The sequence below is a fragment of the Leucopleurus acutus genome, assembly GCF_964270905.1.
Source record: "Leucopleurus acutus genome assembly, chromosome: 7".
NCBI lineage: Eukaryota > Metazoa > Chordata > Mammalia > Artiodactyla > Delphinidae > Leucopleurus > Leucopleurus acutus.
The window spans coordinates 3,840,685-3,866,057 of NC_139150.1; the positions used below are offsets into that span (position 1 = coordinate 3,840,685).

The 25,373-nt window shown below is 53.2% G+C and overlaps 3 protein-coding genes across 3 annotated transcripts in view; 2 read left to right on the forward strand and 1 right to left on the reverse strand.

The window, feature by feature from the left end:
• The window catches only part of TSC1 (TSC complex subunit 1), a 44,195-nt gene extending 39,170 nt beyond the window's left edge, over positions 1-5,025 (forward strand). Inside the window, exons 20-23 of the mRNA XM_082842499.1 lie at positions 324-446; positions 3,354-3,541; positions 3,623-3,784; positions 4,193-5,025. Coding sequence (XP_082698625.1) covers positions 324-446; positions 3,354-3,541; positions 3,623-3,784; positions 4,193-4,730 — 1,011 coding nt within the window. The 3' untranslated portion in view covers positions 4,731-5,025. The remainder of the gene's footprint in view (positions 1-323; positions 447-3,353; positions 3,542-3,622; positions 3,785-4,192) is intronic.
• A 6,466-nt stretch (positions 5,026-11,491) lies between these two features.
• Positions 11,492-12,839, reverse strand: SPACA9 (sperm acrosome associated 9; the record flags this gene model as incomplete). The annotated part of the gene is made up of 2 exons (XM_082843725.1): positions 11,492-11,711; positions 12,679-12,839. 2 exons carry the CDS (start codon positions 12,837-12,839, stop codon positions 11,492-11,494), a joined length of 381 nt encoding a protein of 126 aa, XP_082699851.1.
• A 5,472-nt stretch (positions 12,840-18,311) lies between these two features.
• The window catches only part of AK8 (adenylate kinase 8), a gene marked incomplete at its 3' end in the record, with an annotated part of 128,781 nt that continues 121,719 nt past the window's right edge, over positions 18,312-25,373 (forward strand). The window contains exons 1-2 of the mRNA XM_082842493.1: positions 18,312-18,410; positions 21,419-21,503. Coding sequence (XP_082698619.1) covers positions 18,327-18,410; positions 21,419-21,503 — 169 coding nt within the window. The 5' untranslated portion in view covers positions 18,312-18,326. The remainder of the gene's footprint in view (positions 18,411-21,418; positions 21,504-25,373) is intronic.

Here is a 25,373-nt window from a genome sequence, read left to right on the forward strand (position 1 = left end):
GGACCTAACGTCCCTGCTGTGGTGGTTGTGTACATACCCATCTCCTCGAGGTGCCCTGTGGGTGGCCAGTTTTGATGTGGAGCATCTGCGCCTCTTCCCCTTTGCATAGGGACAATTTTGAAGTACGTTTCTATCCATTTTTGTTGCCCTTGTATCCCTTCCTCCCCACCAGCCGTTTTGGTGTGGCCTTTGAAACCATGGGGCTTGTTTACACTGACTCAGCCCTGAAATAGTGTGCTCCTAGCTGGTTCCCTGTTGAATGTCCATTTGCTAGCTTTGCGTCGTCAGATCTTTCACTTTGCTTGTTTCTGTGTTTTTGTTAGCTCTCAAATAGTGAGTCGGTCCAACAGCAGATGGAGTTCTTGAACAGGCAGCTGTTGGTTCTCGGGGAAGTCAACGAGCTGTATTTGGAACAACTGCAGAACAAGCATTCAGACACCACAAAGGTATGTGGGCTTGAGGAGCCAGACCCTACCTGGGATGCTGTTAGGACCCAGGCAATATGTCTATGGCACAGCACAGAGAATGGCTTATGAATTGTTTCCTGAAAGATGGCGTGGCAGACCTAGTGTCATTTCCACCTCTCCCTGGTCTGGCAACACAGGCACTTTTCAGCTGTCACACAAACTTGTTTCCCTTAGTTGGGTTGCTTTGAAATTAAATCAGTTATATGTGAAAGCACATAATGGTAATTGGTACAGACTAGGTAATAAAAGTGTTTTTCTTCTTTTTTTTTTTTCTTTGGCCACACCGCATGGCATACGGGATCTTAGTTCCCTGTCCAGGAATCAGACCTGTGCCCCCTGCAGTGGAAGCGTGGAGTCTTAACCACTGGACCACCAGGGAAGTCGCAAAAGTGTTTTCCTTCTCTTACCCATGCCCCCGTCTTTAAAGAGAGAGAGACAGGCTAACAGATAAAGAAAAAGGATGGGGAGCCAATTCTGTTTAGCATATAACTCTCTGGGCTGTGGGTTTATACTGCTAGAAATATTTTTTTTCTTCGTAATGTTGAATTTGATTTCAGCAGATGGTGGTTCAGTCCTGGCAACAAGGCCAGTGTCGGGATGATCTTACGTTAATTAGTGCCTTACCAGTGGTGTCGAGGCAGAAGTTTTATGTCACTTGATAAACAGCCTCACTGTTGGTGAATGAGTTGGGAATGGAATTTTAAGAATAAATGCTTAGATGCTTCCTGTCACTAACTTCTTCATCACACACAGGCTTTCTTTTTAGGATTTCTTGGGCTTTTGCTTTGTAAAGCTTTGTTTTCTTTTCCCTTGGCCAAATGTAGGGAGTAGTCTTAGAATCAGAGAGATGGAATTTTCATAATAGTTATTCTTATTTCTCAGCTTCTCTCAACTCTCAGATTCAGACTCCCTTTAGAAGGATGTTAAATGTGGAACTTTCTCTAGAAACCAGCTCTCATTAATTTTGGAAGTATAATGGCCTCAGAAAAAGAAAGAAGGGAAAAGAGACCTGAGGGACTAGAGAACCTCTGAAAAAGCTTACTTAAACACACTCCTAACTCTCCCGAGAGAAATGTGGATGGGTGCCACGGTGCTATCTTTTGGTTGGAACACTTACCGCCTTGGGACCTCAAGCAAGCCACCTGACCTCTTCGGGCCTGGCTTCACAGTTCATAAAATGCGCATGGTGATACTGACTTGCAACCTTCAGCTGTAAGCAGCAACAAAAAAAGACTTCACCGGCTTAGCCATAAAGAGTTTCATTATATCTCTTGACAAGAAGTCCCGAGGCAGGTGAGTTCCAGGTTGGTCAAGTCAGCAGCTGAGGGACAGCAGCAAGGAGCCTCGTTCTTTCCCCTCTTCTGCACCACTCGACCTATCCTCTCAACCTTGTCTTTGGGCAGTCTGTGCTCCTGGTTGCAAAGTGTGTGCCACAGTTAACACTGTCACAGGTAGATGTCATGATGTCCCCTGGAGGAGGAGAGCATCGCCTCCTGCAGGTCTCTCTCATTAAGGAAACCTTTCCCAGGAACTCTCCACCAGACCTCCCACCCTTGTTATTGGCCACGATTATGTCATGTGTCCATCCCTAGCTAGCCATGGCTTTGAACCTGTGTTTGGACCTGGAGCTGGGCTTCCTCTTGTTCAGTCAAGTAGGGGACGAGAAATGGGTATCTGAGCGTCAGGTGGGGAATGGCTGGTAGGTACTGGGTGTAGCCCCTCTTACATGGCTGTGAGAGTTAGTGATAGTGCATAGATGTTCCTAGTTCAATGCTTTGTTTGATTCTCCGTAAGTACTTACTGTCGTTTCCGACAAGAGTTCAGTTTGTTTACCTAACCTATGCCGAAGCCTGGAGCCATCAGGCGTAGCTGGAGCGGCCGCATTATCTGGTCCCAGTCCTGAGCTTAACTCGATCCCGTTCTGACCGAGGAAGCGTTGGGCTTGCTGGTCGTCTTCGAGGTGGGGTGCCTTCAGGGAAGCTCATCTCCTTGCTCCGTATGGTTTATTATCTTTTTTAAAACGACGAATGTATGGTAATTTTAAGTTTATGCATATTTTACCACAATAAAAAAGCCACACAACACAAACGGAGCATATACTTGTTAGAAGAGCATCCTTTCCACCTCTCTCTGAGCATAGCGCACACTTGCTGTTTCCATCGGTCTGCAGGCAGGTTGTCTTCCTGGCGTGATTGACAAGCCTTGTCAGGGTACCTGGTCTGCAGATGTTCATTGCTGTTGCGTCTGTAGCTTTATCTTAGTTGGTATTAGGGGAGGGAGAAGAGTAGAAAAGAAAACAAACGACCCATACTGCCACAGCGCCGGCCTACACCGCCACCACTCTGAACTGCACCTCCACTGCACTGAACTGCACCACCACTGTGCCGGCCCACGCCTCCACCGTGTTGAAATCATAACTGAATATTGGCGTGTTTTCAGAATGTGTGTGTTAACATAGTTGATCACACTATTCACGTGGCTTTATAATCTGCTTTTTTATCTTTTACTGATACACATAATTTAAAAAATCTTATTAAATAGAAGATGTACTTTAATTTACTTACCTTCTTGACATTAGACTTCATAGTTTCTAGTTTTTTGCTCTTCTGAATATGCTGTGCTGATTATTTTTGTGCCCAAATGTCTATTCATGTTTCAAATGATTTCCTAAGGGATAGATTTCAGGCAAGGATTAGTAGGTACTTACTGCCAGCCTACTTTCCAGAAAGTTGTACTAGTTTCTATTTCCACTAGCAATATACTAATAAAGTACCTTCTCAGTGTTTGTTTCATTGATTTTTCAAAGTGGATATGGCATGTTCATTTTTTAAAAGTACTAACTCCGATTCCTTGTTTGTTTGTTTGTTTGTTTTGTTTTGTTTTCAGGAAGTAGAAATGATGAAAACTGCATATCGGAAAGAACTAGAAAAAAACAGAAGCCATGTTCTCCAGCAGAATCAGAGGCTGGATACTGCTCAAAAACGGATTTTGGAACTGGAATCTCATCTAGCCAAGAAAGACCACCTTCTTTTGGAACAGAAAAAATATTTAGAGGATGTCAAACTCCAGGCAAGGTAACTTTCAGGGGGAAAGGTTTTTGCTGTGATGTATTTAAGTAGAACTTCCCACATTCTGGGGTGGTCTGTATCTTTCAGAGGACAGCTGCAGGCCGCAGAGAGCAGGTATGAAGCTCAGAAGAGGATCACCCAAGTGTTTGAATTGGAGATCTTAGATTTATACGGCAGGTTGGAGAAGGATGGCCTCCTGAAAAAACTTGAAGAAGAAAAAACAGAAGCAGCCGAAGCGGCGGAAGAAAGGTAGGAGCAAAGAGTCGGCAGCCACGGCCTCTTCGTGAGGCTGCCGCTGACAGAGCAGGGAGGCATCGCGTGGTGTTAGCAGCGGTCCCAGCCTGACAGGCGAGCCTGCAGCTGTCAGCTGCGTCCCTCAGAGCACCCAGCCACCCTTCTGAGTTCCTTGCCCCGGGGCCCGAGGCACTTGATAATGGTCCTGGGAGGCGCTCCTGCTTAAGGCCGCCATCTGATGCCCCTGGTTGTGGCTTGGGTTTCTCTTCATGAGCTCTCAACACGGGAGTCCCCTCTTCTAGAACATAGAGCGGGCCGGCAGGGGCCAGCGTCGGGGCGGGCGCGCGTCCGGGCAATTCCATGCTTCCCAAGCACGGGCACTGCAACCACCGGCTCCCTTTCTCATCCTCGGATTTCTTACAGGCTCGACTGTTGTCGTGACGGCTGCTCGGATTCTGTGACAGGGCACAACAATGAAGAGGCATCTGGCCCTAACGGGGAGACCAAGGTCCCCAGGCCCGGCGGCGCCCGGGGCGGTAGTGGAAGTAGAGGAGGCGGAGGTGGCAGCAGCAGCAGCAGCAGCGGCGGCAGTGAGCTTTCTACCCCAGAGAAACCCCCAAACCCGAGGGTGGGCCCATGCAGCAGTCGGTGGGAGACTGCCGTGGGAGAGCCCACTACGGGCATCCCTATGACTGTCGGCTCACTTCCTAGTTCAAAAAGCTTCCTGGGCATGAAGGCTCGAGAGCTATTTCGTAATAAGAGTGAGAGCCAGTGCGATGAGGACAGCCTGACCAGCAGTAGCCTTTCTGAGACCCTAAAGACAGAGCTGGGCAAAGACTCGGGTGTGGAAGCCAAGCCACCCCTGAACCTAGACGGCCCGCAGCCACCTCCCCCAAAGCCAGACAGCGTGGGACAGCTCCGTATCATGGACTACAATGAGGCGCAGCACGAGCACAGCTAGGGACGGTGTCAATCAGTGTTAACTTGTGTATCGCCGGCCTGGAACGGGAGGCGCGAGTGCCCGTTTCAGAGCTTTCCTGTTTCCAGGCGTTGAGGGGCTAGAGCTCCCGCAGAGGAAGTGGGATGGGGGTCCTTTGACGGTTGACTGAATGCAGAACGGTTTTTGCATCTGGCATTGAAATGCCTCTTCGGTTTCCTTTCGGCCACCCTCTCTTTCATTTACCTGGCAGCGTGTACTAACCCGAGGGCCAGGGTACGTTCCTCACTAGCTTTATTTTCTTCCTTTTCCCCCCAAATCGTTGTGTCCTTTGAACCTGTGCAATATGAGGCCAAATGTAATCCTGGAGTCTAACACACCACCCGCTCCTTTCCTGAAGCTCAGTTAGCTGGGCAGGCTCTCCGTGAGCCCAGGTCATTGTTGGCATCACAGGTAAGTCTGGTTTTGTCCCTTTCCAGGAGGATGTGACATGCAAAGTTGATCATTTTCACATGAGAGCTTTTACATGAGATGTTGTCACTGCTTTTGGTTCTAACATCCATCATCTAAAGCCGCAGATCCAGAAAAACGATGGTTTATTCTCTCTTAAGTTCTTTTGGCGGTTCTGATAAGCTTCCTAGAAAGTTCCATGTGAACAAAGGTCTGTTGTTGGAAAAGTCTGGAGCTGGCACTGTGGAGACCATGCTCCCCTTCGGGAACGCTCTGTCCCCCTGCCCCACTACCTCTTGCCTATGTGGCGTTTGCTTGAAAGCTGGTACTGTTCTGATTACAGGCTGGGGTGTGGGTGGTCAGGTGTGCTCTCTGCAGGAGGGAGGATGGTGGCTGGAGCAGCTCCCTGGAAAGGAAAGTGCTGGGGATGAGGACCTGCCCCTGCAGGCGGGGCGGTGCTAGCTGTTTGCCTCTCTTCCCTGTCCCGTGTGCCTCCTGTTTACGTCAGCTTCTCTGGGATGCTGCAGCAGAAAGGCTCTGAAGGTCCAAAGAGTTTCTTCAAAGTTTTACGACCATCGTGTCTCAGGCTGTGAGAGTTGCCTCGCTATAGTAGATTCTAGGCCACCAAAAAGGTAACAGCTTTTTCACACCAATGCTGACTTACAGGGGCCAACCCTGCATGGGGCTTGATGCTGCTCCCCTTGCACATGTTGGTCATGGCAGAGCATTAAAGCAGAGTCCTGGAGAGGGGTGACAGAGCTGACTGCCTGGACCCAGTGGGCTGCCTGCACATGCTCGGGAGAGGTGACGCAAGTCAGAACATGGGTCGTGGCAGAGAATCTGAACTCAGCAAGTGCTCCCGAAATGAATGCTAGAAGCCTAAGAATTGTTGCCTGGTGATCCAGCCGAGGCTGAGGCAGGGGGAGACTGGTAGGAAGGAGCCAGTGAACTTGGCTTTTTTCTTTCTCATCTTTCAGTTAAAAGTGTAGAAGGGTTCATCCATGAAGAGGGAAACGGCAAACTGAAATGGTACGAAACTTTAGTGCGTATGGAAGCTTCCAGCACATGAGGGTTAAAGTCTGTTTTTTAAAGTGTGGCAATAAATATTCTAGCCTCCTAAATAACCAAAGGGAGCTAGAGAATGAGACTCCACGTCACCATGGCTGTACTGGCAGACCACCTCCTTGGGACAGGATTTCTGGGTGTGACTGATGGATCCCAGCTTGAGGAAGGGTGTGTGCCCGACTGCTCCAGCCCAGCGCGGGGCCAGCAATTGCCGCTGGATGCCTGATGTGGAGTATTAATGACACCATGGATGTTTAATTCAGCTTTTTCCAAAGGAAAGCTTAAAATCCAATACGTTCTGGTTTCCTATTACAGTTTTATTTAGAAAAGGAAAACGTGAACAAATCCAGGAAAAGAAAAGTTACAAGGTAACTATTAAAACTGTTTCTAAATGCTTATCCCCTCCCCAAGCCCAGGAGATCTGTGCCACAGAACAAAGATACCAGGCACTTAAATCAAAGCCTTTACCCTAACTGCAAAAGCAAGGAGGCCAATGTAAAGAAAGGAGAACATTTTTTTAATGGACAGATTGTAAAAATACAGGGAAGAAGGAGGCAGCGTGGTACAGTGGACTGGGGCCCTGGGCTACAGGCCCTTGGCATACTCCTCCCGCCGGGGCATGCGTTTGCTCAGCTTCATAACCGTGGCTGACCCCAGCAGCTGCACGCAGCTTCCTCTGGGCTCTAGGAGGCCATGGATTTTACTCAGCCACGGCTGGGGGATGGAGGCCTGGAGTCATGCTGAAGTTACCCAGCCTGAACATTTAGGCTTCTATATTGCAGAGGACTTGAGTCGATAGTAAAGTTTGGTTTGGTTTTGAAAATGATAGACTTGCCAAGAGTCAGCGGGTCACCCGATTATGCTGCAGTGAGTATTTTTAAGGATGGAAAGGTGATAGTGGTAGAGGAACTCCCGAGAGAGAATTCAGGCCTCGGAACAGGCAGGGCAAAGGCAGTAGAACTGTCACATTCAAGGCAGAGCCTGTATTCACAGACGTTAGGGTTAACCTCCACCGGAGTCGCTTGGAGCAGGCTTGCCTCCGCTTCAGAGCTGTTTGGCCAAAAGTGTCCATAACCTGTTCCGCTCAGCACCTGACACTAACCAGGGTCAGCGTAGACCCTGAGAGTAGATTGGAGTCTGCTTCTTGGGAGTCTTGGGAGCGTGAACCCTTGTTTTAAAAGGGAGCACTGCAGCATCGTTGCGGAGGGCGGGAGGGGAGATGATAGCATGGTCTCCATAGAGAGAATGGGCTCCTGAATCTACTACAGGTAGGTAAGTACATGAATCTCTATCAGACAGAGCTTTCACGGATTTTAAAAGCTTTTGACAAGGTTCTGTCACAAGTCTATGAAATTTGTCACTGTGGAATTGGAAGAAATATCTGGTCATGAATAAGAAAACTAACTGAAATCCAAAGGTAGGAGATGAAGACCATTTCTTGGGTCAGAGGTTTCCTTGGAGATGAGTGCTGGGACCAACCATATAAGGTGGATGGGTAGATGTGACCTCCCTAGGCTTGTCAGCAGGGTTTTTCAGGAGGGAGAACTGCCCAACCTTTGGGAATAAGCTGCTGAAGGTTCCTATTAGGCTCTGTGAGTGGAGAGAGAAGTGATAGATAAGCTGCTTTGTGAGCCAGAATATATGTCATGTGTTTAGGTGGAAATAGTCCAAACTCTTCTTAAAAGGTAAACTGTTACAATCCAGGGAGGTGTCCTGGAAGCCACTGACAGTTGGAAAGATTAGCCCACCGTGCCACCATGGCCACAGAGGCCGGCTTCCCACTGGGCAAAACCAGGACAGTGGGAAACAAAACTCCAGACCTGGGCCGTGCCCATTTGCAACAGCACATGTAGTTTCCCGTGTTTTTGTTGAGAAAGATAAAACTCTAGTAGTTTTGTAAAGAGGATAAATAAGATGATCATGATGATGAGAGAGGGTCCGTGGAGACCACAGATGTTCAGACTCACGGTTAAGAGTAAAAAGTTGGGTGTTTCTGTGTAGAGAATATAACAAAAGTGCTATGACCAGTCAATGTGAATTTTCACCAAATACTAGAACATGCCACTTGAAGCCAGAAAGAAATAACTGAAGAACAAGTGAAAGACAGTACTACGTGGAGATGCGGTTTTTCTAACCAAAAGCAGTAAGAAGTGTTAGAAAGTGTGGACAGGTCTAAGGAGGGTTTGGGCAGAGTGAAGACTCAGTCCAGAGCTGCTCTCGAGGTGGAGTGCCACCCACCTTGTGCGGATGCTCTGAGAGGCCGCCGTCTCCTCAGAGTGGCTCCGGGAGCAGCCCGAGCCCACCCAGAAGTGTGCGTCTCGCGTGGGGAAGAAAGCTGTCTTTCGTGGAATGACCCAAATCGGCACGTCTCACTCTGGGCATTTTCACTATTCGAGGTACGTGCGTTAAAATTGACCAGCCACGAGTTTGCGAAGATGTTTGCGTATCTGTTTACATCCAGAGTTCTCTGACATGTGCCCTTGCCCTCCCCCAGACCACAACAGAGGAATTGATTGCACTTGATTAAGCTTTTCTTTATAGATGAAAGAACACATTGAGGTTGGGGCCTGGCCCCCGGGCTGCTGCTGTGACCCTTGTCCCCACGTGGCTCATTTCCCCGTCCGTGACTCTGATGTGCCCGGGGGAGTGGTGTTTCCGTCTTCTCCACTCCGTCCTGCAGTCTGTATGTGCCGCCCTGAGAGAAGATGGCTGTAGCTACAAGGGGAACCTGCCTGCGATAGTCGAGCACCTGGGCCCACGACGGCTTCTGGCCTTGAAACGAGTTAACGAAGGCAGAGGAGCTTTCTCTCCCCCTTCCCGTCCCGGTGCCACAAAATTGTCCATCCTTGGGGATAAGTAGACTAGTTGAACCATTGGAGTAGACCTTTTAGAGGAGACCCTTCCCCCCCCAGGCCAACCCCTCCTCCCTTTCCCCACCTCGATACAGTGTTTGGACAGGAGGGTACGGCGCTGCTCTTGGCGGCAGAGACTTTGGCTTATTGAAGAGGCAGCCAGGCATTTTGCACTAGGAAGAATCAGTGATCACTTTTCAGAAGACGTCTATGGACCATAAATACATTATGGAGGAACAGATTTTGCTAAGACATAATCTAGTTTTGTAACTCAATCATGGATCAACCATATGTGGCTGACTTGCAGTTTGAAGGGGTCCCATCACTGAAAAACAGATTTTTTTTGGCTGACTGCTTTTAGCTAAATTTAAGGAAGTCATCTCTTGTCAAAAGGTTTACACCTTCCCGTCTTGATCTTAAAAGCATGTCAAACAATCCACATCAGATGCCATAAATGTGAACTGCAAGAGGAAATGGTACAATCTTAGTGAATGGGAATTGGAATCAAAAGGGTTTGCTGTCCTTCTTAGAATGTTCTAAAATGTCAAGGCAGTTGCTTGTGTTTAACTGTGAACAAATAAAAATTTATTGTTTTGCACTACTTTGCTGTATTGACATGAAGTGACTCATGTTGGCCTCTGAGGGGCTTATAGGCAAAGTAGGAACTTGTCCAAAGATGGAAAGCCTCAGGGTCTGGATTGGTTGGTGACCTTGGGTGGCTGGAGGGGGTGCTGACAAGTGGAATCTGGCTTTAGTCCCTGTAAGATCCTTTTGTTCTGGCAAAGAGCCACAAATCCTACCTGTATCTGCCTCAAATTCACGCTCTTCCCACAAAGTGTCATGGTGGTGTGGGGGGAGGTGACTGGAGCCATCTCTACCAGAAAGCTGTCAAAACCAGGTGGCGGGCCGGGTCTGCACAGCCATCCAGCCTTGCTTTTGGTGTGTGCTTGCCTTCCTAGGGGTTGGCCGGCACATTGGGTTTAATACAGCCCTTTTGGAGGAGCGCAGGTGGCACCAAAGTTGTCAAACGCTTACAGACCCTGAGCCTTGCCGATTGTGTCTTACGAGTGTGCTGAGGAGGGAGTGCAGCTCGCGTCCACCACCTTCCCTACGCCATCAGGTGTTTGGAGGAAGGAGGGAAACTACCTTCAAACGACTGCAAGATCCACCCTGGCCTTACTGGGAAAGGACCAGTGGTGAAGAGCTACGTCACAGTGCGGTTTTCCACTGCTCGCTTCTGCCCAGCTGCCCCGGAAGTTGGTCAGCTCTGCCCATTTAACAGCGGGATCAGCTCCTTCGGGACAGGACATCGAGGTGGCAGTTGTAAGTTTTGTCTGGGAAGTTCAGATGTTCTTGTCTGAGTAGGTCTCTAACTATACAAGGAGTTACTGGGCTGGCCTTCTGTGGGCCTTTGGCAGAAACCTCTTCACAGCAGACCCTGTTTGGAGCGGGGTGTGTTCCCCTCCACAGTGGTAGCGCTTTGCTAGTGGTTTTGCTCGTGGGGCTACTGCCCAGCATCTTCTGGGGTCTTAGGGTGAATGTTGTTTTCTTTAAGGGATAAGTCCCAGGAAACCAGGCCAGGCAAAGAGGTGGCAGAACGCTTTTTATTCTTGACTGTCGCCCCCTAGGAAGCAAGAATACAGAAGCTAAGTCGCCCCCTGTGAAGAGGCAAAAACCAACAGTCAGACAGTACTTCTGGCAAGCTCGGAAGCCAGTGACGCATTTTACAATGTCTGGGCCTCAATTATGTTGTGAAAACCAGGTAACTGTCCTCGGACGGGAACCACAAAATCAATTCTTCCGGCTTCTCTCAGTCTCTCCCAAGTAAAGGAGAGGCAAGGTGGGTTCGTTCCCCTTTGGGCTTTGGTCCAGAGACCTGATCACACTGAGCAGTTCAACATGCTGCCCTCAGCATCCCGGGAGGCAGGAGCAGCCTTGTCTTGCAGAGAGTGGCGTCTCGCCTCTGGCTGCCGCTGCGGCGGGAAGGGAGCTGAGTGGCCTCCTCCAGCTGCACGGCTCAGCTGGGAAAGCTGGGTCTGGGCGGGACAGTCGGTGCCCTAGCCCTTTCCCGGCCTCCCCGGGACACCCTCTACAGGCAACACTAAGTGAGGGTCCTCTTCATCAGTACGGATCCTGACGCTCAGAGGCGAGGAAAAGTTAGAAGTTACAGCACGAGAGGAAAAGAGGTTCTCAGTCATACGTGGGGCGGTCCCCTTGGGGGTTAATAAGTGGCAAAGACTGTGGGCACCAGTGAAAATGGATCAACCAGTGGAAACCAAGCTTAGTAGCAAAGTGCCCCATGGGACGGGATGGGACAGGATGGGATTGGGATCAAGCAGGTCACCAGCTGAGTTACAGTTTCCCACCAGCTGGTCTCTAGGGCGGTTTGAACACTGTTTTGCCCCTATAGGTTTGAGGCTATCTTGTGTCGGTTGCCCACTTGTCTTTTCTTAGCCGAGGCTGGGTGCCTGTGGCCTGGGGCTCACTCACGTGCTGCAGCGCTTTGCGGGGCAGCTTCTCCGAGTGGGCGACCCATTCTTTCATCATGTCTAGGACGATGGGGATGAGGCTGACCACGCCTCCACAGTGGTTCCTGGCCTCGTGGCAGCTGAGGTAGTTCGCCATGTCGGGAGGGCACCTGCAGGGCGGCAAGAGGGGCCGGCTGAGCCCTGCCCCAGGGACTCCCGTGCCGCGGCCCAGACCTCGGGCAGGGGTTTCTAAAGCTGCCCCCACTGCAGAACCCCCCTGGGAGGTTTTAGAGCTGTGCGCCCACCAGGCCAGGCTCTCGGTGCCAGACATGGTGGTTGAGTGGGTTTAGGGCCCAGGAGCCCCCAGGAGATCCTGGTGTGAAAGGCGTGGGTCATGAGCTGTGGAAGCCTGCTCTGATCACTCCCAAGTACACCGTTTAGCCCCTCTGACTCTTTTTACCCTAGTATCTAAACAGCTTCCTCCAGAATTTGGTACTCTGTGCTGCGGATTCCCCAGGGCTCAGAATTAGGGAACCACGCTGGTGGTGCTGATGCCCATGGGACCGAGCTCCAGACATCCCACTTCTTCCTGGGCTTCTGGGAACAACTGGTCTGTGATCCCCTTCTCCTGGCCTGTCTGCAACGTCTGCAAATGTGACTAGCAATGTGCGTGGCAGGTCGCAGTTTCTAAACCGCAGTGGAACCCAGTGGCTGGGACCGTGTGCATCTGTTCCCCATACATCCCTGTCCTGAGCCCAGGCCGACACCACCAGGTGCCGACAGAGTGGGTTCTGCTGATGATCTCATTAAATCCGCATAAGAGCCCTAGGAGGTGTGTACTGCTCTTTATACATTTCCCAGATGAAGTGTATAAAGAGAGATGAATCACTGGCCCGAAGTCACAGAGGTGGCGTGTGGTAGAGCCGGGACCTAAACCCTGGCTGGCTGAGTCTTGAGCCCACACTTTTCAACCGCTTTGCCATGCACTCACATATTTGGTGAGGGAACGAGTGAACGGCTCATTCCACCAGTTAGGATCTGAGCCTGATTCTGGCACACATGCACTGGCCCTCTCTGGGCCTTGGGTTTTTTTTCAGCGTTCAGGTGAGGGGATGAGGCCCGGCCCCGCCTGTGAGCCCGCGAGCCTCCACCTGCCCGATGCTGGAGATGGGCCGGATCTTGTCGCTGGCATTCTCCCTGCAGTGCTCCAGGGCAGCAATGAAGGTGAACTGCTGCTGCTGGAAGAGCTGGTACTTCTGCTCCACACTTCGAAGGGATTCCTTCACCTCATTCATCATCCGGTCTGCTCATTCACAGGCGAGGAGGAGTCTGTGCAAGGAAGAGGAGAGTCGAGCTCCCAGGGCCAGACACGCGGATCCAGCTCAGGGGTTGTGAGATGCCCACGGCCCCTCTCAGCGGCGCACAGGGCTCAGCAGCTCCCCACAACGCTGGGGAGCAGGGACTGTTTTCATCCCCATTTTGCAGAGAAGGAAACAAGGCCCTAGGAGGCTGTGCACTTGCTCAAGAACCCGGCAGGCTGTCCGCGATGGAGCCAAGCCCAACCCAAAGCCCTTTTACCCTCCAGGGGCACGTTCTTTGCCGTGAAACAAGACTTCCTTCCCTCAGCTGTAGACATGAGTTTCTCCGGGCCTCAGTTGGCCGCTGGTGCCCCCTCCCTGCCTCCTGTGGAGTTTGCAGGGATGACCCTGGTTGGAAACGTTGACGCTGCGGGGAGTACTGTCTTTTGGTGCCTCACAAACTGTCCCAGTGTCATCCAGGAGGTCCACGACGTGTCCAGAATCTCCTCTGAGCAGAGAAAGGCAGTGGGTTCTGCCCTCCATGACATCACAGTTTTGCTGGGCACGTGCAAAATGCTCCAGGTCACGGATTTATGGAACGTTTAGGCTGGAAGGAAGCTCAGTAGATCAACTCCCCTTAACTTCCGGGGGAAACTGAGGCCCAGGGGGTCACAGCAAGCTTGTGCCAGAGACGCACTAGGTCCTGGGTTTCCTGATGTCTAACCAGCATCCTTGAAGGTGCCACAGCCGGCTGTCCCTGCACCACAAGGCCCTGGCACACATGGAGCCCAGGCTTGGACGTGCCCCGTGTCAGAGGAGGCTGCGCTGAGGTGGGGCCCCAGTGGGATGCTGCAAGTGGAAGGGGCCGGAACACTGGGGTGGGGGGTGCGGAGAACACAGCCAGGCTTCCTGCCAGCTCCCAGCTGGAGAGGCGGCTTGTTTCTAATGGGTCTCCCTCAGCGTCCTCACACAGCAGGACCGGAATGAGGGAGTCTCTGTGGTAAGAGGAGATGGCATCAGGGGGATGAAAGGCGAACAGACCACCAGGTGGCCTCCACGACACGACAGGAGGGAGGGCTGGGGAGCTGGAGCTGGGAGCCGCAGTCCTGGGCTGGGAGCTAAACGCAGCCCCGCTGCCATAAAGGAGCTGCGCCAGGGAATTCCCTGGCGGTCTGAGCTTTCACCACTGAGGGCGCGGGTTCAATCCCTGGTCGGGGAGCTAAGGTCCCGCGAGCTGTGAGGCACGGCCGAAAAAAAAAAGGAACCATGCCAGGAGGGGGCCCGACAATCGTGCCCCACCAGCCCAGGTGGGTCTACTGCAAACTGAATGGAGCAGCTCTAGCGGCAGCGTCCTGAGGCCACCCCTGGGAGCCGTAGCCTGTGTTTGCCAACAGAGCAGCGCAGCTGCTCAACCTCCGCCCCATTCAGCACAAGCTGAGAGGGGAGCCGGGCTGTGGGGACGCTGTGGGACCCGCTGTTCGTTGAACACGTGCCACAGCCAGCCAAGGCCCCCCAGCCCCATCCTGGAGGCAGAAATGAGTCGACCTGGGGTGCAGCGGTTTTCTGTTACCTCGCATGGAGGCAGGCTTACCAGGACCTGGCCTAGGGCAAGGAGAGCGAGGCCCACACCTTGCTGCAAAAGGTAAGCAGGTGCCAGAAACACAGCAATTAAGACAGGTAAAAGCAGGCGTGATGTGCACCCTGAAAGAAGCCAAGGCTGCTGAGGGCTCGACCTCCTGGGGGAGGGGAGGTTTGAAAAGAAGGCGGTGGGCTTCCCTGGTGGCGTAGTGGTTAAGAATGCAGGGGACGCGGGTTCGAGCCCTGGTCCCGGAAGATCCCATATGCTGCGGAGCAACTGAGCCCGTGCGCCACAACTACTGAGCCTACGCTCTAGAGCCCGCGAGCCACAACGACTGAGCCAGTGCGCCACAACTACTGAGCCTACGCTCTAGAGCCCGCGAACCACAACGACTGAGCCCACGCACCACAACTACTGAGCCTGCGTGCCTAGAGCCCGTGCTCTGCAACGAGAAGCCACTGCGATGAGAAGTCCACGCACCGCAACGAACAGTAGCCCCCGCTCGCCGCAACTAGAGAAAGCCCATGTGCAGCAACGAAGACCCAACACAGACAAAAATAAATAAATACATAAATAAATTTATAGAAAAGAAAAGAAGGCCGGCTTTGGAGAGGAGGAGGGCAGGTGGGCGGAGGGGTGGGACCCTGGGCAGAGGGTGGGAAGAGGGAATGTCGTGAGCAGGTGTGGGGGCGGTGGGCAGGGCGAGGCTGAGGGCCCACTGTCGGGCAGAGCTGTGAGAACGAACACAGAAGCTTCTAGCCAAGGAGGTGCAGAGCACTCCAGGCGTTCGTTCATTCGTTCATTCATTTATGCCGCAGTGCCTACCAGGTGCCAGACACCTGCAGGGTGCTGGGCTGCATACACAGCATTGAACAAAATAGACAAGACTCCCTACCCTGGAGGGACCTTAAGAATGGGAGGCAGACAGTGAGGATAAGTGAAGTGAACGATAGTTTAGAGAAGGAGAAAAGCAAGCAGGGAAGCCAGATGGGAATGGCCAGAAGGGCTACACAGTCTGCAAGAGGGGCATTTGCAGGAGGTGGGTGGGTGCAGGGCAGGGTGAACTGGAGCTGAGATCCCAGATGGCTCGGCCCAATCCTCCTAATACCAGCTGGTTCGATGAGGCTCTGGGTAAACCCTGGACAGGCATCACCTCAGATCCTTGCTACAGCCCTTTCAGCGGGTACCACGATCACCCCCACACGACAGACGACAGATGACAGAGCCGAGGTCAGGCAGCTAGGACGGGAGCAAGCCAGCTCCCCCACTCAGTTCTGCCGACTTTATTTAGCCTGGGATCTTGGATACCTCCCTTCCTTCCCCCGCCCCCCAGCCCCCAGTGATGGCCCATTGAGAGAAACACGCCAGATACCAGATGGACTGTGGCTGGGGGTGGGGGTGGGGAGTGGATACCAAGGGCCTGCACTACCTAGACCCTTGGGCCTCACTTCGCTCGAGTGAGACTGTTTCCTGTTCCCCATCGCAGAGCAACGAGGACTAGCGTTCAGGGGGCTGCCCCGTGTGCCCAGCTCCCTGCCACCCTCCTGGAACTGCCAAGTTCTCTAGGGATACAGCAGCCCTACCTTGACTGGTGGCCCCAAGAGCCCCTGAGAGCAAAACCGACTTGGTTCTTGATCCTATCGACTTGTGACATGCGCACCAGGAGTATTGTGAGAGGAGCTGTAATAAGCTATCCAAAGTGATCGTCCCTTGAACAAGCGTCACTGCAGCCAGATTAGTCTGGATGAAAGGCGCAGGGTGCAGGCACTTCTTGATCTGGGGGAGGAGGAAGGAAAAAACTGGTTATCCGATAGGTTTTAGGCTTTAATTGATTTGTATTTTTTCAGGCTGCTAAAGAAGATTAAATCGTGGTATGAAAAGCGCCTAGGGCTTAAAATAAATGAGGAGGAAGGCAAGTCATTTCAGAAATGTCCAGGAAGCAAACTGAACCTCTCCAGTGCAAATTGCAGGCTTGGTGGTTGTGTTCTTTGTTCAGGGTGAGGCAGCTTCCTTTTCTTCCCCAGCTGTCTTTGCAGTTGAATTTGACAAGCCTACCAAAGTGTGTATGTGCTCTGAGAAGGCAGTTCTGAGGGGGAGTGAGCCTCTTCCCCTTGGAGGGCATGTCTCCAGGCTGGTAGCTGCTGGAAAAGGCTTTGGCTAGGAGTCAGGACGCATAGTTCCAGCCTGGCTCTACCTTTATTTTTTTTATTTTTATTTTTTGCGGTACGCGGGCCTCTCACCGTTGTGGCCTCTCCCGTTGTGGAGCACAGGCTCCGGACGCGCAGGCTCAGCGGCCATGGCTCACGGGCCCAGCCGCTCCACGGCACGTGGGATCTTCCCGGACCGGGGCACGAACCCATGTCCCCTGCATCGGCAGGCGGACTCTCAACCACTGCGCCACCAGGGAAGCCCCTGGCTCTACCTTTAACAAGTGACCTTGGCCTAGAATTTCCCCCTTTCCAGGCCTCAGTTTATCCATCTGTAAAATGAGGGAGTTTGGATTAGAGGCTTTTCAAGGGCTCTTCTGATTCTAACGCTCCATGATCAACAGCTGATGAGGAAAGAGGTCCAGAAAAGGGAAATGGCTCAGCTAGCAAATTTTTACCGTTCTGAGCCTCCAATTTCTCACCCGTAAAATGGGAATGAAGGTACCTATTTCTCAGGGTTGGTGCAAAGATTAAATGAGATATATTACTAATAGTAGCCCCTATGCATTGCGCACTTACTACACACCAGTTACTAATACTTCTGACATATTAGTTCATGGAAACCTTCCATAATCCCCACTTAATAGGGGAGGAAAGTGAGGCACAGAGCAGGCTGGCACAGCTAGTAAGGGCGGAGCCAGGATTTGAACTCTGGGCAATCTGTATTGACTATGCCATACTCCCGCTCCATAATGCTCACATTACGGTAGCTCCTCCTAAAAATAGCAACGGACAAGAGCTAGAGCTCCCAATTCAGTGCCGCGTCAGATACCAGGCTGCCCACCGGGGATTAACACGATTCGCAGACCTCCTTCCCCCCTCCGCGTCCCACCCCAACTCTCTCTCTCAGGGCAGCGGCAGCAGCGGCGGCCCCCTCCATTCTCCACTCCCCTCACCCTCCAGTTTCCAAATCCAGGGCTTGGGTGGGCCCCACCCTCCCCGGGCCTGCTTTAACCTTGCTTGTCCTAGAGCGGCCTTCACTCACAGAGCGCCCTGAAGCTGGAGTGTCTCCGTGTGTGTCTGGGGCGCCGGAGGGGCGGGGAGGCCCTTCCCAGGGCTTGGGAGAAGGGGTGGGTGGGGTGGGGAGATCTGAGGTGAGAAGGGGCGGGGCCGTGGGCCAGACTGTTACCGCCGGTGCCATATCAATCGGGTCACGGGGCAGCCCCGCCCCGCCCCGGGAGCAAGTGGCGGGGTCTCGGGGGCTCAGAAGGTGCAAGTTGGGCTGAGGGTTTCCGACGGGACCCTCGACCCTCCCGCCCCTCCTTTTTCAAGCACCCTGTCCCACATCTACTCAGCGTCTTCATTTTAAAGATGGGGAAACTGAGGCCCTGAGAGCAGAGCCGGGGTGGCTCAAGGAGCTCCTAACTGGGGTCTCTCAGCACAGGGGGGCCCTATCAGGGGACACCTCTGACCCCAGAAGGCCACAGCTGGAGGAGACTTGAGGTGCCCCGCTGGGGGCGCGCAGAGGGGCGCGGACGAGGCCAGGGCAGGGAAGCACTTGCCCCAGGCGGCTGAGCGCGCCGGAGGACGAGCGGGTGCCCGGGCCAGGCTCCAGCCTCGCCGGTGGGCGGGCACGACGCGTGCTGATGACGCAACGGCGCGGCACCCCTGGCGACGGCGGTCACCAGGGAGCGGCGCGCGCTGATGACGCGAGGCCCTAGCGACAGCGGTCACCAGGGAGCGGACGCGTTGTACGGCGATATGGACGCGACCACGGCCCCGCACCGCATACCCCCGGAAATGCCCCAGTATGGGGAGGCGAACCACGTCTTCGAGTTGATGCAGGTGACCCGGGCAGCCCTGCCCTGTCGCGACACCAGGCGGTGGCCGGGGAACCTTTTGCTGCGGTCCGGCTGCGCGCCGGCGACGCCGCATCAGGGAGGGGTCACGTTTGTTACCCAAGAGGACGCCCAAATTGGGTTGTTCGACTCCTGTGCCATCGTATCCCAAGGGACCGCTCGACCAAAAGATGCTCCCTGACCCTCCCTGGAGGGAGCAAAGGGGGCAGGCCATGCTGGCCATGATTTGGTCCTGGCCCCGCCCCAGTCAAGTCCATGATCTGGAAGAGGTCCCTTCCTTTTCTCAGTTCCCCCATCAGTGAGACGCCAGGTTGCAAGAGGTGGTTTCCAAGGGGCTCATCTGGTGCTGACAATTCCCAGGCCGTCTGCAGTGTTGGTTTCTGAGCTGGGGAGTGTCTGCGTTGAAGGTGGCCCTTTCCGTCCTCTGAGAGGGCCACCTCCTGGGACAGCAGCCCTGTGGTTTGGACAGCAGCATTTCCTACCTGGCCCTTCCTCCTCAGGGCCAAGAGTTCAGGGCACCTCCCAAGCCCTCATCCTGAGTTCCTGACCTGACCTACCTACTCCCTGTGTGACCTTAGGCAAAGCCGTGCCCCTGCATGTTCTCCAGGTTTCCCTTCTGCATCTCGTGGAAGTAAAGGCTTTCAGGAGCCGGACTGGAGGAACTGTCAGCCACTCCGAGGTTCTGAGGGCCAAAGGGAAGCTGGAGCATTTGTCTGCTCCTCTGGGTATACCCCGTCCCCAGAGGCACCTCCTTAGTGATGCCAGTGGCCATTTGAGCCTCTGACAGCTCTGAGAGAAGAACTCAGACTAAGAAACCTGAGTCTCCATCTCTCCAGCAAACACAGGCTTCCTTTGGAAAGTGTTAACTGATAGAGGGCACACGAGAGATTTCTAAAACTGAGTGGCCAATTAACTAAAGAATTAGTTAATTAGTGGCCAATTAACTAAAGCTGAGTCCTAAGTCGCCGGGTGGTGGGCAGGATGGGGCAACTCCTGGGAGCACTGTGCTGCGCTCTAGAGAATCTGGTGTATCTCATAGCAATTGTTGGAAGGAGCAGCCTGAGGAAGCTTTTGGTCCAGTAGTTCCAGTCCTTAGTCATGGTTTTTACCATTTCCATTTTCTGGCTTTTTTTTTTTTTTTTTTTTTGCTGTGCAGCGAGGCTGTGGGATCTTAGTTCCCTAACCAGGGATTGAACCTGGGCAACAGCAGTGAAAGCACTGAGTCCTAACCACTTGACTGCCAGGGAATTCCCAATGTTTTTATTTTAAAATAATTTTAGACCCACAGGAAGTTACAAAAATCGTACAGAGTTCTGGTGTACCCCTGATCCCGCTTCCCCTAGTAGTAACATCTAAGGTAGCTGGAGTACATTGTCAAAATCAGGAAATTGACATTGGTACAATACTATTAACTAGAGTACAGACCTTATTTGGATTTCATCCATTTTTACCAGCACTCATTTTTTGGGTATGAGTCTATGAAATATTATCACAGGTATAGATTCATATAACCAAAACCAGATTTCCATTTTAACTTAATCATTTCTTTAAATCAACGCACTTTAAAAATATTAACTTCTTTCACCTCATCCTAAGCAATATCCTTGAAATCATAGGTTTGACATACTGATTTTTTTTTTAAAGTTACTCTTCAGAGTGTATTGCCATCAAGTTGAATTTTTTTTTAAGTATAAACCAGATTATTTATTTATTTATTTTTGGCTGTGTTGGGTCTTCGTTTCTGTGCGAGGGCTTTCTCCAGTTGCGGCTAGCGGGGGCTACTCTTCATCGCGGTGCGCGGGCCTCTCACTGTCACGGCCTCTCCCGTTAAGAAGCACAAGCTCAGTAGTTGTGGCTCACGGGCTTAGCTGCTCCGCGGCATCTGGGATCCTCCCAGACCAGGGCCCGAACCCGTGTCCCCTGCATTGGCAGGCAGACTCCCAACCACTGCGCCACCAGGGAAGCCCAACATACTGATTTTTCTAATACACATTAGATATGCAACTGTGTACGAGTGAAATTTAAAATATTCATCTGAGAAGCATCTAAAATCAACTCACACCATCTCGCCAGTGATACATGACTAGGGATCTCGTCCAACTGTGCCTTTTAATGGGCAGGGAACCTGAGGCCCGGAGAAGGGAAGGGTGTTGATGGTGAGAAGCGGAGTGGGGCTAGGACTTCTCATGGTTCATGCTGTTTTTTACTGCCCTGCTCTCCCTCTGCCCCCAAAGGGCTATAGCCCCTCTCTGCTTGTCCCTAGGGCATAAGGCTGCTCCTCAGTGCACCAGCCCGGCTGCTGTCAGCCACCTGGTTAATTTCTGAGCCTGTTGTTCTGGAACCGTGGAAGCTGCTTTCCCTTAGAGTTAAATAACCAGACAATCCCAGGACTCTTTTAGATATCTGTTCCACTCTGGAGGGACACAGGTAGCAGCGATGGCCACGTCCCCCAGCAGACGTCCGCGTGGGGCACCTACTGGGATTGTGCCGGGCACTGGGACAAGGGGGAGGCGATAAAGGGGATGCACGGGGGCTGCAGGGACATAGGACAGGATTGACCTAGTGAGTATCATCGGGAAGGTATGTTTCCATTGAGGCCTGAGGAAAAGTGTTCCAAGCTGAAGGAACAGCATTTGCTAGGGCTCTGAGGGGTGAATGGGTGCAGCGCGGGAGAGAAACCGAGAGGAGGCTGGTCTGGGAGTCACCAAGGAAGTGAGGGGCGAGGGCCCCGAGACTGCCTGCTCTGAGTCAGGCGCTCCATCCCTCCAGCTCCGCCTCCGTCCGGGTGCCTCCCCAGCAAAGCCCACACGGCCCCTCCCTCACGCCTCTGCTCACAGGGACCCAAACAGATGCCAGCTAGGGTGGGGGGCAGGGGGGAGATCAGGCCCCATAACTGGTATCCACTGCGATACCAGGGTGCTGGGCCACCTGAGCCTGGGGCCTTGGGTGCTCATGCAGGTGCTAACCACCTGGGTGTCTGCCCTGTGCCCACAGAACATGCTGGAGCAGCTCCTGATCCAGCAGCCCAAGGACCCCATCACATTCATGATTGAGCATTTGCAACGAGACAATGATTACGGTGAGCACTGGAGTGGGCCTCCTCCCCCCTCCCCCGCTGTCTCCCTCCCCTCCCCCTCCTGGGAACCTCTGGGAACCACTCTGTCCTCCCCATGTCTAAAGGGAGGTCAGAACAGGGCGGGGAAAGGTTTTGCCAACTTGGGGAGGTGGTTAATTGAAAATGCCTTAATTTCTTTTGGAGCACAACTCATACAAATTCTCCTGCCAAGTGATTAAAATGAAAACCTCAGAATGGCCCGCAGAATTAATTATTAATGCCTTGGCACGCCCCAGCTGATGTCGCCTGTTGGGTTTAAGCTCTGTGATCACTCCACTTGTCAGGTGTAAATGTGGTTTCTGGTCTACCCAGACAGGCAACACTCGGGTTTTCCTGATGGTCTTGTTGTCGGCGCCCGTTAATGAGTTCCAGAGCTCCCTAAACCTGGCCCAAGCGAGTGCAGGCCGACCAGACCCAAGGCCGGAGCCCCTGACAGGGAGGTGGGAGAGGAGGCGCTTCGGCCCGCGTGGGGGCTCGTTGCCGTCCTGTGTGAGCTGTCAGGGAGGCCAGTGTCTCGGAGCTGTGATGTTTCTTTCACTGGAGCGTTAGCCGCTTTGAAGGAGCTACCAGCGCACCAGTGAAGTGAGGGCTTGGTGCAGTCGAGAGGGATGGAGGCCTGAGGTGCCCCGTGATGGGGTTCAGAGGCCTAAGATGAGAGGGGATGCTAAGTAGTTTAAAAAAGAAATGGGGAGAGAGGAGACTCCAAGCCTGCAGGTTGCCAGGGACACCTGGCCTCTTCCACGTGGCCTGGGCAGGGTCAGGGCATCGGAGTGAGGGGCCGTTTCAGAGGCCTAAGCAGGGCGGTTCAGTGTGGTGCGAGAGCCCCAGGAGTGCCATTTTCTGAGCCTCCAGGGAGGCATATTCGAGAATGGACGCTGAGTGTGAGCGCGTGTGCCCCAGGCGGAGACCGAGCTGGGGGTGTGACGGAGGTGGGGGCTGCAGTCTGCCCCGCGGAGAGTCTTCTAAGGGGCCTCCGTTCCCTGGTGCTCTGGTCGGGGCGGGAGGGAGGCTCGTGCTCTGTGGGGTGAGAAGCCCCCTTGCTTCCTGGTGGTCCCTGCTCCGGACCCCAGCTTGCTGCCCTGGCCTCACCAAGTGGCGTCCGTTGGCCGGAGGAAGACGTTTCTGCAGCCCCCTGCCCCCCGGCTGTTCGCGGGGCCCGGTGTTGCTAAGTTCTGTTACTTGAGGGCTGCTGGGAGCACTTCTGCCCGTGTTCCCCTCTCGTACTGCCCCCGCCCAATCAATACAGCAAAGCAAAGTCAAAAGAAGTAAAAGTTGAAGGCCAGATAAAGGTAAAGTAACAGTGAAGTAAACTCAAAGTGAAGAGCGAAGCAAAAGCAGGGAAGTGCAGGGAAGCGCAGTTCGGGGAGGTGTCCCTTCCCGCCATCCCCCCCACCAGGGAGCCTCCAGCACACCTGTGCTCACATCTCCTAGTTAAGTGCGACGAAATGGCAAGAGATCATTGCTCTCTCTCGGCCTCAGTTTCCTCCTCTGTAAAATGGGCACGTCTGGTAACAGAGATGGAGGCGGCAAAGCTCCGGCCTCATCCATGGCGACTGGTCAGTGACACCGTGGGAAGGGATGACAAGGCCCTGATGCTGCCGCCGGGCTTCAGGTGGTGCCACGCAAGTGTCCGCTTGTGAAAAAGCTTAATGAGGATTTTCTAAATGAAAACCACACTTGATAATAATACAACCATTTGAACCCTGAGTTGGGTTGTGGTGGCCCTTGCTACTTATGGTTTGAAAAATTCTGTTTAGGGGCGTGTGTGCCACGCTGTGTGTTCTACCACAGACCTGAAGGCTTCGTTAGTCTCCCTGCTAGAAATTCAAGAGCCTGAAATTTGAGGCACAGTCCATCTTTATGCTTTAATCTTGCTCCTCTGTGTGTAGAAATGATTTTCAGTGTCAAACTATCCACTTGACCAGAATTCTTAAGTTCAAATGTCATCTGATGCAGTGCATTCGGCATCGGCGGGACCGTCCTCTCGGGCGCTGGCCTTGCAGCCACCTGTAAGAACCTACTCCTCTGCCCTTTCCCACCTCCCTCCACCCTCCTCAGCACCCCTTTCCATTCTTGCCGGGGCCTCCTTTCCAAGGCTGCCCTCCACAGAGCCCTGCCTCCTTTCTCCACGTCACACCTGCTCTGTTGCTCTCCAGTAGGGGTGGAGAGTTCAGACCCTCCCCGTTCAGCTGGAGCTGGGGGGCCTCCTGGCTGTCCTCCCCCATGGCTGGAGTCCAGGCTTTTGGTCCAGGTGCTCTCTCAGGGAATCGAGTCACTGGATCCCAGTAACCACTGTTTTGAGGGGTTGATTTTTTCCCAGAGCCCTCCATCCCCACTCCCAGGCCTTGGGCCGGCAGCTCTGAGGGGCGCTGGGACATCTTTGCCCCTTGGCTCAACCACTTAAATGAAGAGAGGGGCATCTCTGAGTTCCCCTTCCGTGCCCAGGCCTCCACCTGCAAGTGAAGAAAAATGTGGGAGAAAGAGGAGGGCCGGAGGAGGAGGGGAGAAGACCATGCTTCCGGAATTTCTCTAGGAGAGGGCGAAGGTGAAAAGAGTTTCACCCAACCCTCGTGGTTCTAGAAGAGCACAGGAGGCCTGGAGAGGTCCCCTGATGTCCAGCGAGTACTTCTGCAGCCCCGGGCTAGTGGGTCGGTCGGTCCTGCCTTCTCCCGGCCATGCAGTGGCCCGTGTTAACTGCAGCCAGGCGCTCAACCCTCTGCCTCCTGGATGTGGGCGTCGGGTGGGTAGGGGTTCGCTGTGACGCACGGTGGCATGGCCAATGGCTAGTGTAGAGGGACAGAAGACTCTGGACTCTTGGCGGTGAGCGTGCATGTGAGGGAATGAGGGGAGCCGCCGGCACAGGGGCTGGCAGCCCCTTCGCTGCGAGAAAACCAGATTTAGTACAAAGTGAGCATTTACAGTAGCCCTGGGCAATATGAAAGAAGGCGATGGTGTGTATAATGGTATGTTTCGTTTTTTATCAAACGTTTGTCCAAGAAAGCTGTGTATTAGAGCTCCAATACCTAAGGGTTTTCTTGTGAATTTTAAATCATGCTCCTAGTTAAACCTCAAAAGGCTCTGTGGATGGAAAGGGTTTTTGATTTCCTTTGAAGTGGGTTGAAGAAGTTGATTACTCTTGGCAGTCAAGCAGCCTTTTATGACACTGTTTATAAATAATTACTCATGAGCAGGCCTGGAGTTTCAAGGTGTTAGATTTTAAGAAACTGAAATTAATCACATAAATGTGTGCAAGAAATTAGGTGGGGAGAAAGGCCGTGGATGTTCCCCTTTTAAAGTATTTTCATAGATGTGTACAATTTGGGTGCCACTTACAGAGCCAGGAAGGGGAGGGCTTCCCCAGCAGCCATGGAGCCTCATAACTTTTGTCAAAATGAACGTGCAACCTGGGAGTCAGCTCGTTCCCAAAATGCTCTTGTCAAGGTGCAGCCAGCCCCTTCTGCCCGGTCCCTCAGGCCCTGCGCCTTGTTGCGTCTGGCCCAAATTCTAGGGAGCTTCAGCGGAGGCCTGGGGTTAGAGCCCTGCAGAGGCAGCAGGGCGTCGGGCACCTGAGCCAGACCCCCATCCTCCCCCCGCCGCCCCACCGCCCTGTCTTCCTCTGGCTTCGGCAAGCAGGTGTTCTCCCCGCAGTCCGAGCGAGCTCTTTGCGTCAGCGCACCAGTCCCCTCCGCCCTCGACCTCCCTCCCTGTTGCCCTGATCCTGCCCCTCCCCGCCAGCCTTCCGTGGCATCCCAGCTCCGATCTCCCCTGACCAAGTGTTCCCCAAGGCACCTGGTTTCCAGGCTCATCCCATAAGCAGTGTTTTCCACTTGCTGT